This window comes from Sus scrofa, chromosome 17 (assembly GCF_000003025.6).
Source record: "Sus scrofa isolate TJ Tabasco breed Duroc chromosome 17, Sscrofa11.1, whole genome shotgun sequence".
Classification (NCBI taxonomy): domain Eukaryota; kingdom Metazoa; phylum Chordata; class Mammalia; order Artiodactyla; family Suidae; genus Sus; species Sus scrofa.
In genome coordinates this window covers 18319564-18336405 of record NC_010459.5, presented here as the reverse complement: position 1 = coordinate 18336405, position 16842 = coordinate 18319564, and the positions used below count along the sequence as shown (strand labels likewise).

Sequence of the window (16842 nt, the reverse complement as noted above, 5' to 3'; positions counted from 1 at the left end):
AATTCCTGGCCAGGCATAGCGGGTAAAGGATCCAGCATTGCCACAGCTGTGGCATAGGTCACAACTGCGACTCGGATTCAACCCCTAACCTGGGAACTCCATGTGCTGCAGGACAGCCACAAAAGAAGGGGGGGAGTCTGAGCTCAGACAGCAGAATCCCTATTCAGATATAAAAGGGCAACACAGTAAAAGAAACTCCAATGTTTTTAATCAGGAATGCCTTTTCATCGGCTATGAGCAAGCTAGGACATCTTGGCTGATTTGAGCACTGTGTCTAAAGCTGGACAATGAATTGGTTGCCTATTTATGCCTAGGGGTTAAAATTTAATTCCAACTTCATGAAGATGAAAAGGAGAAACCAAGCTGAAATTAGCCGACTTTAGTCATTGTACTCTTCTTCATGTGGTGAATGCGGGCTTACCTTTTGAGATAAACATACAGAACAAGAATAGTAACAGCAAGAAAGAACATAAAGTTAAAGCACTTGGCATCAGTGAAAGGCAATGTGACCTCTAAAGACCAGGGAAGGATCCAAAACTGGGATCCTGTTTATGGGGTCGGTATTACTACACGTAAAAACCAAGTTAGCTATTCCCCTATACCTCAAAAATAACTTTCTGAATTTTTAGAAATGTGTGTAGGGATTATTCATTATGCTCCAAACACTGGACATACTGATGATAAATTTACCTATCGTAAACTGAAAAACCTTGGAAGAAAAAAAAGACATATCCAAGCTGTATATGCAATTTACACTATACTCTGATTGTAGAAGAGAAGGTGAAAATGGGGAAGTGTTGTATGGACAACAGCATTTATGTAACAGGGAGAACCTACATTTCAAAATGGTTTGCTTCGTTGAATTACACTGATCTTTTATAATCTGGTTTCTGTAAAACGGTTGTCCAATTCTGAGGCTGATACTATTTTTGTTAAATAAAAAGCTGGTTATCTGTATTGTATGCCATACAAGTGGAGCAGAAACACTTGGAAGACCTGTACCTAGTGAAGGAGCAAGGAAGCTTTTGGTCAGGATAATAGGACAACTGTGAGAGAGAAACACAGGCATTCTTGGAGACAGCAGTGCCAGTCATGGGGTGTTCAGTATACACTGACAGAAGAGAAACAACTGGGAAAATGGTTACAAGATTAACAACTGCATCCTTACCAAGAATGACCAGCTGGACTTAGGATCAAGACATAACATGGAGGAAAAAAACCAGAAAGCCAATACAGCACATGACACAGAACCTGTGGTAGCAACGGGTACCACACTTCGTGGAGAAACAGTACACTACCAACTGACCCAGTTAAGGACATGTATTGGTCTTAGCTTTGTTGCAACATCCTACCCATCTTCTGGACTAAAGGAACAGTGCAAGTTACCAGGTGCTTCCAGGGCAGGGAAGGGCTCCCTCACGTATAATGGTGTCCCATCATGGAGGAGACTCTGAGCAGACTGCAAACCTGGAACTTTGGCACTGCCATGTGGGGTACTTGGCTTCTCCAAGGAGGAATAAGAGCCAAAAGGGAGACAGGGACAAACAGAAACAGCAACCACGTGGTAGCTGCAGAACTTATGCCTTAGAAGAAGGCGAAAAGAAGAGATTTGGGTTGAATGACTGTCCCTGTGTCACGCAGGGTCTACACGCTAAAATATGGCTCCCAACTTAGCAGGGTGAGTCTGACGCATAGAAGATACCCTACCTTCCGAAACACAAATGATTCTTCATTGTAAACTGGATTGAGTCCGTTGTTCATCACCATGCGAGTTCGGAATTCCTTCCGTATAGTGTCGGTGGGCAGCCCATACATATCCACTTCCACATAGGTGCCAATTTTCTTATCTGATAAGAACTGACCTGATATGACCTGGAGAAGCACAGAAAGAGGATGAGAGAAGTGAATTCGGTGTGATCATCAGTAGCAAAGAATAATCTGTAAGGAACACATTCTCTGTTCATCTTTAGAAATTTTAATTATCTATGGAAATAATGTATTTCCTTCTTTATTAAAGCAAAACATCATTGAGCAAGCACTACGTGCAAAAACTATTCTAGGCAGAGGTTCTACCTTCGAGAATCATCTAGAAAAAGAAAGAGGGAAATATGCAAGAATCAAGTGATACAAAACAATAGTGTCCACAGCATCTTCACCTAATTACCTACACCCATGAAATGAAGCAATGAAGTCAAATATCCTAAGATCTCATCACAGCTCCAAAATTCTGTCATGCCATAGGCACTTTTTCCCCTGAATTCTTTTTAAAGTCTTGAAAAGAGACACACAGAAAGAAAAGCAATGCTAAACTGATGTTGACAACTGCCAGATAGAATCCTATTATTTTTATTTATTTTTTATAAAGACCAGTATTAATTTCTGAAAACAAAGCTCTGGAGAGACTATTTTTCATTTACTTTCCAAATGCCTACAGCCATTTATTAGTTTTTTTCCACATTATCTGATAGTTAATAATTTTGAAATTTTTTTGATGTATAATCAACACAAAATAAACTTCACGTTTAAAGCGTACAATGAGATCAGTTTTGACACACAAGCACATCTGTAAAACTATCACTACGATTAAGACAATGTATATTTCCATCACCTCCTAAAGTTTCTTTGTGCCCTTTTATCATCCATCCCTTTCATCTTTGTCTAGACAAAACCACTGACAACATTAGTTTGCATTTTCTAGAATTTTATATTAATGGAATCATATAGTCCTTATCTTTTCATTAATAAACTTAATTTTTGGTTTATAGCAAAATTGAGAAGAAAATACGGAGTTCACATATACGCCTTCCCCTACTATGGTTATTTCAATCATAATAGTGTATTTGTTATAATCAATGAACTTGAAGTTGAATTGACACTTCATTATCACCCAAAATTCATAGTTTGCATTTAGGCTTTACCCTTGGTATTGTACATTCTATAGATTTGGAAGAACTTATAATGATGCATACCTACTATAACAGTACATACATCTATACATACATACATAATCTATATATGTATATATAGATATATACACTATTACATCATACAGAATAGTTTCACTGCCCTAAAATCCTTTGTGCTCTGCCTGTTACTTCCTCCCTCCAAGTTGTGGTCTCTTTTATCATCTCCATAGTTTTGTCTTTTTCTAGAATGTCATATAGTTGGAATCACACAGTATGTCAGTTTTTCAGACTGGTTTCTTTCACTTAGTAACGTATGTTTTAGTTCCATCCATGTCTTTTCATGACTCGATTGCTCATTTCTTCTTAGAGCTAAATAATATTCCATTGTCCGGATGTACCACTGTTTGTTTATTTATTATTCATCTATGAAAAGATACCTGGGTTGCTTTCAAAATTTTGTCAATTATGAATAAAGCTGCTATATACATCCCTCTGTAGGTTTTCGTATAGGTATAAGTGTTCAATTCATTTGGGTAAATACCAAAAAATGCTAATGTTAGATCTTATGGTAAGAGTCTGTTGAGTGTTCCAAGAAACCGTCAAATGGTTTCGCAAAGTGGTTGCACCATTTTGCATTCCCACCATCAATGGCCAAAGAGTTCCCTTTGTTCCACATCCTCTGCTAGATATTTCCTGATCTGGTGTATTTCATTAAAAGTAGCTAATAATTTCTCTATTAAAAAATATGTCTTGGAGTTCCCGTCATGGCGCAGTGGTTAACGAATCCGACTAGGAACCATGAGGTTGCGGGTTCGATCCCTGCCCCTGCTCAGTGGGTTAACGATCTGGCGTTGCCGTGAGCTTTGGTGTAGGTTGCTGACGCTCGGATCCCGCGTTGCTGTGGCCCTGGCATAGGCCAGCGGCTACAGCTCCGCTAAGACCCCTAGCCTCGGAATCTCCATATGCCACGGGAGTGGCCCAAAGAAATAGCAAAAAGACAAAAAAAAAAAAAAAAAAATATATATATATATATATATCAAGAAAAAGAGGAAGACTTTTAAAACAAAGTTGAGAGCCACATAGGGATCTTATAACATGATATGGAATATTTTAATTATCATTTCTTAAGACTTTTCCAAGACCACCTGCATACCCATTTATACTATTCTGTGAGGAGCAGGAGCCTTACCTGCACTGAACAAGTGGCTGCAATAACCCCATCAACAGGCGTTTCAGAGAAGGGATCAAATGTTCGATCGGGCCGTCTCATGAAATCTGGCTTGAGAAGGTATCTGGTGGAACAAAAGCATAGACGTAGTTTATTAGTTGCCTTAATAAAGACTGAGCTAATCATTATTCAAGACACTGGATAATTCTTCTCCTCCATTTCTAACTTACGAGTGAAGCTGTTAGGCAGAGGATCCTAAAGATTGAAGAGAATATCCCTGCCCTGTGAATAATCCTAAACAGGAACAGAGAAGAGGGAATGTTCTCTAGATTCCAGGCTCTGGGACGTCTGCAACTTCCTGACACTATCACCTTCTCTTGACCTTGTCCATACCATGGAGCTCTTTAGATACTTACTTTTACAGCATAAAATAAAATGCAAAGAATAACAATGAAAAACTATATGAGCTAGAGTTACCAAAATATGGAAAATATGTGATGTTCTTTATTAATTGTGTTTTATTGTATTAAATTATGAGATCTAATGGCAAGTGTGATAATCACAAAAACGATTGCTGATAATCATAAAGACATTTTGAGAGCTCTCTAATAATAAATAATGAGATATAAAAATATTTGTGGTTTATATTGGTGCCAGAATCAGAGGTACCATTAACAGTACTATGGATTATTATCAATGTTCATAATCAAAGTAAATGGAGAATTTCAGTTAGAGGGAGGTGCAAATAAAGATGTTGCTATTTCTCCAGTTCTAGCCAGGGTAATTAGGAAAAGAAAATGAAATAAAAGGTATTGAGACTGGAAAGAAGTAAAACTACTTCTATTCACAGATGACATAATCTTTTATACAGAAAATCCTAAAGAATCTACTAAAAAGCCAATAGAACTAATGAATGAGTTCAGCAAGGTTAGAGGATACCTTCTAAATTGATAAAATCAATTTTATTCCTAGGCACCAAGCAATGAACAATTCAAAAATGAAATAAACAATTCCATTTATAATGGCACCTAAAGAATAAAATACTGACAAATATGCTTAACAAAATAAGTACATACACTATGAAAACTACAAAATGCTGCTGAAGAAAATCAAAGAAGATCTGAATAAATTGAAAGATATCTTGTATTCATGAATCAGAAGACAATATTGCTAAGATGGCACCATTCCCCAAATTGATATACAGATGCAATACGATCTCTATCAAAATTCCTGGTGATTTCTTTATAGAAATTGACAGGTTGATCCTAAAATTCAAGGACCAAGAATACCCAAAACAATCTTGCTAAAGAAGACAAAGCTGGAGGTCTCATACTTCTCAATTTCAAAACTTTCTACAAAGCAACAGTAACCAAAGCAACGGTACTGGCAAAAAAACAGACTTATTAAATCAGTGAAATAGAATTTGGAGTCCAGAAATAAATTCATATCTATACTCAATCGATTTCTGACAAGGATGCCAAGACTAGTCAGTGGGGAAAAGAAAAATCTTTAAACAAATAGCTGGTGAGCCACATGCAAAACTAGTCTCCTCTTCCACATTATAAACAAAAATTGACTCAAAATGGATCAAAGGCTTAAATCTACAAGCTATTAACTATAAAACTCTTAGGAGAAAACACAGGGACAAATCTTTTTGACTTGAGATTTAGCAATGGATTCTTAGCCATATCTCTAGAAGCACAAGCAACAAGGGGAAAAAGTACATACACTTTACTTCATCATAAAGACTTCTGCACTTCAAAGAACAACATCCAGAAAGTGAAAAGACAAATCACATAGTGGGAGAAAATATTTGCAAATCACATATATGTATCTAAAATATATGAAGAAAAAATAACCCAGTTAAAAAAATGCCGAGTTCCCATTGTGGTGCAGCGGTAATGAATCCAACTAGGATCTGTGAGGACTCGGGTTCGATCCTTGGCCTTGCTCTGTGGACTAAGGATCTTGGCGTTGCTGTGAGCTGTAATGTAGGACACAGACACAACTTAGATCCTGCATTGCTATGGCTATGGTGCAGGCCAGCAGCTGTAGCTCCAATTCGACCCCTAGCCTGGGAACTTCTGTATGCTGTGGGTGTGGCCCTAAAAAGCAAAAAAAAAAAAAAAAAAAACCAAAAACCAAAAAACAAAAAAACAAACAGGCAAATGATCTGAATAGACAATTCTCCAAATAAGATATATAAATGGCCAGCAAGCACTTGAAAAGATGCTTAATGTCGTTAGTCATTAGAGAAAAGCAAACCAGCACCACAGTAAGATACTCACAGACTTTGAAAACAAACCTAAAGGAGTTCCACTGTGGCGCAGTGGAAATGAATCCTATTAGGAACCATGAGGTTGCAGGTTCAATCCCTGGCCTTGCTCAATGGGTTAAGGATCTGGCATTGCCGTGAACTGTGGTGTAGGTTGTAGGTGTGGCTCGCATCCCTCATTGCTGTGGCTGTGGTGTAAGCTGGCAGCTGTAGCTCTGTTTGGACCCCTAGCCTGGGAACCTCCATATGCTGCAGGTGCAACCCTAAAAAAAAAAAAAAAAAAAAAAAAGCCTGTGGTTACCAAAGGGGAAGGATGGTGGGGGAAGGGAAGGAATGGGAGTTTGGGATAGTAATATATACACTCTGGTGTATAGAATGGATGGTCAATGGGGACCTGCTGTATAGCACACGGAAATCTACTCAATATTCTGTGATAACTGGGATATTCTGGGAATGGGTATGTGTATATGTATAGCTGAATTACTTTGCTGTATAGCAGAAATTAACATAACATTGTAGATCAACTATACTTTAATAAAATTGAAAAAAAAAAAAGCTGCCACCACACACACACACTGGGATAGCTATAATAAAAAGAAGTCAAATAATAGCAAGTACGGATGAGGAGGTGGAGAAATTGGAGCCCTCATACGACATTGATGGTGGGAATGTAAAATGATGCGGCCACTTTGGAAAATTGTCTGGTATTCTTCAAACAGTTAAACACAGAGTTACCATATAAGCCAGCAACTCTACTCTTAGTGTAACCAAGCAGGGCCCTGTGGGGCTCCTGGGCACAAAAGCCTTTCTGTGTCCCTCATTTCTTGTCTTTATGAAATCGGCCTCATTCAGCATCCATGGCCTTCCCTGAGTTCCAAGGGGCAGGTTCAGACAGTTGCTGATCAGGGAAGGAAGGGGATGCAGAGACAAGGGAGGAACTTTCAAGAAACAGCAGAACAGACTTGGGGCAGGATCCTGGTTTCCTCCAAGGGGTACACGTAATGACTAAGGACCTTATACACCAAAGAGAAAAGTTATATTCCTTATGCTTCTTTTAGGAATGAATACTTTAAACGTGAACAGTTTGGAGCCCTTTCCTGTGCTTCTCCCTGGTTAAATTTGCACCCTAAACACAATCACCCATAAGGTAAAGACTGGGCACCCTGGAGTTCCTGTGAACTGAATCTAACTAGGAACCATGAGGTTGGGGGTTCGATCCCTGGCCTTGCTCAATGGGTTAAGGATCCGGTGCTGCCATGAGCTGTGGTGTAGGTCGCAGATGTGGCTTGGATCTGGTGTTGCTGTGGCTGTTTTGTAGGCCGGCAGCTGTAGCTCCGATTCGACCCCTAACCTGGGAACCTCCATATGCCGCGGGTATAACCCTGAAAAGACAAAAAGACAGAAGAAAAAAAAAAAAAAAAAGATTGGACACCCTAAGCACAACTGCCTGTGGGTTAAAGATTATTAGCATATGATGTATTTCAGGAACTTTCCTAGCCTGTCCTAATCTCTGATCAACATGCCCTTTTTCTGTGAATTCCTTTGTTCTAGGCAGCAACCCAGAAGACCACCATGATTGTGCCGAGACCTCCTACGCCAGCTGTGATGATAAGAGTCCCCCTAAGAAGAATGCATATTTGTCCCAATCCTGATTCCTACCTGAAAACTGTTTTTCTCCTTTTTACTATAAAACTCCCCACAATTCTTCCCAATGAAAGGGTACAGTCTTTAAGACATTAGTCTGCTGTGGCCTCTTTTCCCTAGCAAAGCAATAAAAGCTATCTTTTTCTCCTTCACCCAAAACGGTCTCCACATTTCTATTCAGCACTGGTAGACAGAGGCCAAGTTTTAGGCAACATGAGGTGTAGACCCAAGAAAAGTGAAGACTTGTCCATGAATGTCCATTATGCATAATAACCAAAAGACAAAAGCCATCCAAAAACCATCCACTGAAAGACGAATGGATATTTAAGAAGAGAAATATCCATACAATGGAAAATTATTCAGCAATAAAAAGGAAGTACTGATACATGATACAACATACGTGAACCTTGAAAACATGTAGAATGAAAGAAGACAGTCATAAAAAGGTCACACATTATATGAATCTTTTTACATGAAATGCACAGAGTAGGCAAAAATATAGTAACAACATGTAGGTTAGCGGATGCTTAAGGCTAGGATGGGGGCAGCTAAAGGGTATGGTTTTCTTTTTTGAGGTGATTAAAATGGTTTGAAATTGATCTCCAACCATGTCTGCCCCTTATCCCCACTGCATGTTGTCACAGAAACACACCTCGGCTGAATCCCATAACTTTCATGAAACTTGGACCAAAGAACTTCATCTCTCTAAAAAAAGTGTTCAAAAAAATTTAGAAATTTTTGTTGTTGTTAGAAATAACTCTAACTGCAGACAGGAAAATTCCACACTGATATGAGCAATATATAAAGGCAGACAAAAGTACTTTCCTCAAAATTTTAGGTTTGCTTTTAGATGTAAAATAGTCAAAATTTGAGAAGCAAAACTTTCATATTCCTTAGGAGTATAACTTTTACTAATTTCACCTCTATATGATATCAAACTTATTACTATCTTTTATTTTTATTTTATTTTATTTTTTTGTCTTTTGTCTTTTTGTCTTTTGTTGTTGTTGTTGTTGTTGTTGTTGCTATTTCTTGGGCCGCTCCCGCGGCATATGGAGGTTCCCAGGCTAGGGGTTGAATCGGAGCTGCAGCCACCGGCCTACGCCAGAGCCACAGCAACGCGGGATCCAAGCCGCGTCTGCGACCTACACCACAGCTCACGGCAACGTCGGATCATTAACCCACTGAGCAAGGGCAGGGACCGAACCCGCAACCTCATGGTTCCTAGTCGGATTCGTTAACCACTGCGCCACGACGGGAACTCCATTACTATCTTTTAAAATAAAATTGGAGTTCCCGTTGTGGTTCACTGGGTTATGAACCTTACTACTATCCATGAGGATGTGGGTTCAATCCCTGGCCCTGCTTAGTGGGTTAAGGATCTGGTGTTGCCGTGCACCGTGGTGTAGGTCACAGATGAAGCTCGGATCTGGTGTTGCTATGACTGTGGCATAGGCCGGCAGCTGCAGCTCTGATTCGACCCCTAGCCTGGGAACTTCCATACGCTGCGGGTGCAGCCCTAAAAAGCAAAAGAACAAATAAATAAATAAATGAAAATTAAAAAAAAAAATAAACTACAACCAAGAAGGAATTCTGTGGCATGATATTTTTCCTTAAAGGAAAGTTTAAAGTCATGTTTTTTTAGTTCTGACAGAGTTGCCAATCTTTGCCAGCTTCTAAGTCTGAACAAAAAGCGTTAAAAAAATAAACTCACATTCCACTTGGAGGTAATCATCAATAAAGACACTCCGAGGATGACACTGATCTTTTATTTTTTCCCACTTGGGATATGCAAGTTCCTGGGTCAAGGATCGAATCTGTGCCACAGCAGTGACAATGCTGGATCCTTAACCTGCTGAGCCACCAGGGAACTCCTGTCTTTACATTCTTAATGACTTGTGAACACAGCCCTGTGGCCCTACAAACTAAGGTGGTCCTGCCTGGTATGTTTCAGTGCAGGAAATGAACTCATTCCAAGCACGTGAACAGGAGCTGCAGAATCAGAGGACGGCATCAGGAGGAAGTTCATCCTATTTCCTCATACCCAAGATACCATCAACGCTCCATCATTTGATTTACCAGCAAGAAAATAAAACAGCTGCTGATTATAACTATATGATGCCATGGGAGTTCCCATTGTGGCTCAGCGGAAACAAATCTGACTAGTGTCCATGAGGATGCAGGTATGATCCCTGGCCTCACTCAGTAGGTCAAGAATATGGTGTTGGAATATTGTAAACCAAGTATGTTTCAATAAAGTTTTATTTAAAAAGAAAAAATAAAATAAAAAAGGATACAGCGTTGTCGTGAGCTTGATGTAGGCAGCAGATGCAGCTTGAATCCAGCATTGCTGTGGCTGTAGTGTAGGTTGGCAGCCATACCTCCGATTTGACCCCTAGCTTGGGAACATCCATATGCCATGTGTGCAGCCCTAAAAAACAAAAACAAACAAATAAAAAAGATGCCATGGGTTTTAAGATGATTCTAATTTGACAAAGCTATAGAAATGTGCATCATTGAATCATAAGACATCATACTATTTTGAAAGCAACCATCCAAGTTTCTGTGACAGTCTGAAAAGACTTGAGAAATTAATCTGCTCTATTTTGTTTCATTAGGAATTATAGAAGTGTCTTTCATTTTTCTATCTTTGAAAACGAGTCTTTTTTGTAAAGTATATAGTTGATTTACAATATTGTGCCAAAGTGACTCAGTCTTATTTAAATATATATAATGTAAAATTATCACATAATAATATATATGATATATAGTAATCGTATATCATAATATATATGATATATAGTAATATATTATGATATATATAGTAATATATATATGATATATATATACATATATTCTTTTTTTTTTGTCTTTTGTCTTTTTAGGGCCACATCCACGGCATATCAAGGTTTCCAGGCTAGGGGTCTGATCAGAGCTATAGCTGCCAGCCTACGCCACAGCCACAGCCAATGCCAGATCCGAGCCATGTCTGCAACCTATACTACAGCTCGCAGCAACACGGGATCCTCAACCCACTGAGCAAGGCCAGGAATTGAACCCACAACCTCATGGTCCCTAGTCAGATTCGTTTCCACTGTGCCATGACGGGAACTCCTATATATTGTTTTTAAAATATAGCTTTCCATCATTCCTATCCCAGGATAGTCCCCTGTGCTGTACAGTAGGACCTCACTGCTTATCTATTCGAAATGTAATAGTTTGTATCTACTAACCCCAAACTCCCAGTCCATCCCATTCCCTCCCCACCATCCCCTGGCCTTCCCGACAAGTCTGTTCAGATACTAAAACTGCCACCAAGTGGAAGAAATTAACTACGTGATGACCACAAGTAGTAGCTCCCAGACCTACTGGCACCTGAGGATTGAGTTTATCTCTGTGAGGTCACTCTGTTACCTCATGATCAACCAATCAGAGAATGGCACACAAGCTGATCACAGACCCTGGGACACCCCTCCCCTACCTGGCCTTTAAAAATACTTTACTGAAATCCTTTGCAGAGTTCAGGGTTTTAGAGCACAAGCTACCCATTCTCCTTGTACAGTGCCTTACAATAAATGCTGCACTTCCCTGCACCACAACCCAGGGTCAATAGATTGACTTTACTGTGTGCAGGTGAGCAGACTCACGTTTGGGTCACTAGCACTGGGACCCCTTTTACATGGAAACAACTCCCCTACCCACATCAGGCTTAGCCATTGGACAGCTGAGGCAGGAATGAAAAGTTCCTTTGGCCTCCGTGGGCCACAGAAAAGGTTCTGGGAAGGAGCAGAGTCAGATGTGAACTATGCCAGCTGCCTAATGGACTCCTCACAGGCCTGGTGTGAGCAGATCCTTCATTTACTCTTGTGTGATCCCTACCTACGACCAACCAACCTCACTTTCACACAGAAATTTGCAGCCCATGAAGTACTGCAAGTACACTTAGTTCAAACTCACTGAGCTGTCACAACAACCCTGGGGTGGTGGGCATTTCAGGCTTCATTTTCTCAGCAGAAAGTCGAGGTTCAGGATCTAACACACCTGTCCTGAGCAACACCAACATGTGGAACACCCAGGGCTCAAACCTGGGTCAGGCAGGAGCCCAGGGTTTTTACCCACCCCCACAGCACACAGCTGCCCCTGGGCCCTCACTGCCTTACCCCCCACTGGGGGTCCACCCATCAATTTACATACGCAATCTCCTGGTTATAAATGCTTTGTAGTAAATAACAAAATAGCTTAAAAAATACTCTGGGAATTTCCATTGTGACTCAGTGGTAAAGAGTCTGACTAGTATCCATGAAGACTCAGGTTTGATCCTGGCCTTGCTCAGTGGGTTAAGGATCCAGCATTGCCTTGAGCTGTGGCATAGGTCGCAGATGCAGCTCGGATCTGGCATTGCTGTGGCTGTGGCACAGGCCTGCAGCTGCAGCTCTGATTCTTCGACCCCTAGCCTGGGAACTTCCATACTTCATGCATGTGGCCCTAAGAAGGGAAATAAATAAATAGTAAGTACTCTGAAATGTGTATTTGGCTGTTCTCTTTTGAGTGACATAATTTTATTTTCCCTGTTTTATTGAGATATAACTGGCATGTAACACTGTATTCATTTAAGTGTTTTCTTCAAGTGTTTTTTCTTCAAGTGTCTGTGGTGTAGGATGGTAGCTACAGCTCCGATTCAACCCCTAGCCACAGAACTTCCATATCCCACAGATTTGGCCCTAAAAAGGCACACACACACACAATTATTTTGGAGTTCCCATCGTGGCACAGGGCAAATGGTCTGACTAGGAACCATGAGGTTGCGGGTTTGATCCCTGGCCTTGCTCAGTGGGTTAAGGATCCAGCATTGCCGTGAGCTGTGGTGTAGGTCGCAGATGCGGCTCAGTTCTGGCATTGCTGTGGCTCTGGCATAGGCTGGCAGCTACAGCTCTGGTTAGACCCCTAGCCTGGGAACCTCCAAATGCCACGGGAGCGGCCCAAAGAAATAGCAAAAAGACAAAAGAAAAAAAAATACACAAAACACACAGCAGAGGCAAACGTCCTGTAAGCTTCAGGTGGGTGATCTGGGTAATAGGGTTGTCACCTATGGGTGGAGGTACCCTGGTGGGTAGGATTGTGCATTCTGAATCCATAATTGCTGAAACTTTATCTTGATTGGCTGTTTTTAGTGATGGAAATTAGATATTCAACGAGGGAGGCCAAGAATGTCCTGCTGAGAGCAGCTGGGATGAGATGGTAACTCTACTGGGTTAGTTTAGAGGACTTTGGGCAGTTGTTTGGGGTTATTTACCTATGGAGCTGCTGGGGGACATTTGCATGGAGAAAAAAAAATGGCCACGCATTTTTTTTTTCATCTCTCTGTATAGAATCTTAACTTCTTATTTTCATTTAACCTTTCAGCGTTTCAGTGAAATGACCATTTCTTATTTCTTTACTCAGTTTGCAGATTTTAGGCAGTACTATTAAGTAAACTAGAACAACCATTCATAGCATTTTTTTTTTAGTAACTGCTATTTACAAGACATGCAAAACAATCGAGAGAGGACAAAGCTCTCTTTCTAGCTAAAATAAATTCCACTTCACACCTAGGTCTTCATTATATACTAAAACTTCATTCCTCTATTTGTCCTAAGTGAAATACACATACTTAATGTCAGTGTCTCACATGGATGTCCAAAGACCAGGGATCATTATCTTTTCTAGTTATAAAAACCTCTGTTATTGAATTTAAAGTGATAGCATTAAACTCCAGAGTGTGTATAGTACACTGCTTAACTAGTGGGTATTTTTTTTTTTAATCTGCTTCATAAAACTGGGGTGACAAAGAGTGTATGTTGCAGATGTAATTTACCTGGGGATTTCATTTGTTTGTACCCCATCCCTTAAACCCAGCTTAAATGCAGCAACCCCTAATTAAAAATGACATGGTTTCATTACAGCTGTAGTATGGAGTGTGGAACAGGGTGACAACAGTTTAAATCACATTACTCACCCGCACGATCCATTATACTCAAATTTCCCCTGATTCAATTGCATCGCTAAATCTGTCAAGAGACAAAAAGAATTTAGTAGCTTGTCTCCTTGGACAAAGAAGATCTTGACGGGGTGATTTTCAACAATGGAAATAAGAGCCCAGACTGGAAGGTCCTTTTGAATACCACAAGGCTCTTCTGGGTCTGTTTAAGGCACACAACCCTCTCTCCCATGTTGAAATCACCTTGGGTTTAATTTAAATTAAACATCATACGTGTCTTCATAGGGACCACATTGGCTTTGCTTTAAAATTTGGATTCGGGAGTTCCCGTTGTGGCACAGCGGAAATGAATCCGACTAGTAACCATGAGGATATGGTTCGATCCCTGGCCTTGCTCAGTGGGTTAAGGATCTGGCGTTGCCGTGAGCTGTGGTGTAGATTGCAGATGTGTCTCAGATCCCGCGTTGCTATGGCTATGGCATAGGCCGGCAACTGTCCTAGCCTGGAAACCTCTATGTGCTGCGGGTGTGGCCCTAAAAAGCAAAATAAATAAAATAAAATAAAATAAAATAAAATAAAATAAAATAAAATAAAATAAAATAAAATTTGGATTCAATATGTAAGTCATATGATTGTTGAATTTGTATTGAGAGTACAGATGTCTAACCTGATATATGGTTGGAGAAGATTCACTTTACAATCCCAGAGAAAAGGTACACTGCACAGACCCAGTTGGGTCTTTTGAATATAAAATTTGATTAAAAAGAATCAAAAATAAACTAGGTAAGGACAACGTAAAAACTGCTGACTTAAGGAGAATTCTTCCAGTGGTGTCTATACTGGCAGGACATGCCTTATGCTTTTTCTCTTGCAGGCAAACACAATCTTCCTTCTTTTCATTAGCCAAAGCAATCGGTCAGCTGGAGGATTTTTTTTTTTTTCTTCTCAAAATGTTGCCATTAAACCCAACCTTACAGAAGAAAACATAAGCTGACTTAGTGAATCAATTGCTTTTGGATCATTTAAGTTATATGATGGACTCACTGACAACAAGAATACAATATGACTCCTTCTTAAGTAAGTAAAATCAGCAGTGCCTTTTTTATCGTACTGTCTCTGCTAGAAACACTCCAGGATCGAGCTGGTATTTGGAAATAGTGAGCATTGCTAGAGATGGTGTGCAGAAATCAGACCTCAGCTCCTGGTCACCGAGGAGCGGGACACACAGATAGGCCACAGGAATGCAAGTCATAGGACCTTTCAATCAGTCCAGATCACAGGGAGCAAGGCAGACTGAGATTCACAAAGTATGGTGGATAGACTTAAAAAAAACAAAACAAAACAAAAAAAAACGCCCTCCAATTAGGAAACTTGGGAGGTATACTCATATAGCAAAGAACAAAATGAAAAAGTTTTTTGTTATTACTGTTTGTTTTTAAACCTATTTTAGGAGTTCTGGGGATTAAGGCTCTGGCTTTATCACTGTGGCAGCTTGAGTTGCTGCTGTGGCACAAGTTCCATCCCTGGCCCAGGAACTTCCACATGCCTCGGGTGTAGCCAAAAATAAACAAATAAATAAAATAGAAACCAATTTGTAAAGACCATGCTGTGGCGTTACCCATAGAAAATGGCATAGAAGGAGTTCCCGTCGTGGCTCAGTGGTTAACAAACCCGACTAGCATCCACGAGGACTCCGGTTAGATTCCTGGCTTCGCTCAGTGGGTTAAGGATCTGGCGTTGCCATGAGCTGTGGTATAGGCTGCAGACACGGCTCCGATCCTGCGTTGCTGTGGCTGCAGCGTAGGCCGGTGGCTATAGCTCCGATTCGACCCCTAGCCTGGGAACCCCCATGTGCCGCCAGTGCAGTCCTAAAAGACAAAAAAAGAAAAGAAAAGAAAATGGCATAGAAAGCTCTTGTAGCATATTTCTCACCTGTTTTAGGTGAGCAACCACAGTCCATTATGTTTGCTATCTCTATTCTTCACATCGTGAGTGTAGGCTCTTAGGCAAACTTTGAAAACTTAAACAATTTTTGTTTACGCCTTTATAAAAATTGAACCCCCCCTTGTAGGGGAAAAATGATTATGTAATATATAACTTGTTCCTCAGAGTACACTGGGGAGAAACAAGTTATACATTAGTACTTCTAAGGATATATAACTCCTTAAACACCATTTTAGCAGAATCTGCGCTATAATACGCTGCACTTTTACAACGAGGTGCCACTATATTGCTGATTGCTGTGGAATGTTAACCATGGGAAGGGCATTTTCCAAAGGAGAAATGAGTCACAGTTACTGTACAAAGATACTGAAATTCTTCTCATTTCATTCTGTCTCTGGACAAGAAGATAAGTTTGCTCCAAAAGGAAGAAAAATTAGAAATATTTGGGGGGAAAAAAAGACAATGTGTAGCAGATTAGTCACAGCATTTCCAAAAGGAAATCCAATTTAAATCGAAATCTAGTATCTTCTATCATTATTTTATTGCTCTGTTTTGATTTTCTACAAATCTAGCAACACATTGTCTTGCCATATGTCCGTTTCCTTTAAAAAACGCCCACGGACAACTGATGGCACTATTGGCACGGTTCTGTCAAAGCGTTCTCGTGGAATCTGAGGTCACTGGACATCAGCTCCTACCTGGGGTTTGATAGTTCAGTGAAACCATCTGGCAACCAGCGTTCCAGAAAATCTGAGGCATGTAATTACTGGAATCGACTCGGCCTCCCTTGGGGTAAATGCGACTCATTTGCCGTTTGTTATAACTGTGTAACATATTAAGGAAAATGGAAAAATAAAAAAAAAAAGAGTATTCCGGCAGCAATAAATAAAGAACAAAGAGCTAAAATGACCGCTATCTAGATCAACAA

At 40.2% G+C, this 16842-nt stretch overlaps 1 protein-coding gene across 15 annotated transcripts in view; it reads right to left on the bottom strand.

Moving 5' to 3' along the window:
- PLCB4 (phospholipase C beta 4) overlaps positions 1-16842 on the bottom strand; it is a 486557-nt gene that overhangs the window by 66135 nt on the left and 403580 nt on the right. For all 15 annotated transcript variants that reach the window (XM_021077453.1, XM_021077463.1, XM_021077457.1 and 12 more), the window contains 4 exons: positions 16613-16737; positions 13989-14040; positions 4096-4198; positions 1708-1872 (listed from right to left, as the gene is read on the bottom strand). In XM_021077453.1, the coding sequence (XP_020933112.1) occupies positions 1708-1872; positions 4096-4198; positions 13989-14040; positions 16613-16737 (445 nt within the window). The remainder of the gene's footprint in view (positions 1-1707; positions 1873-4095; positions 4199-13988; positions 14041-16612; positions 16738-16842) is intronic.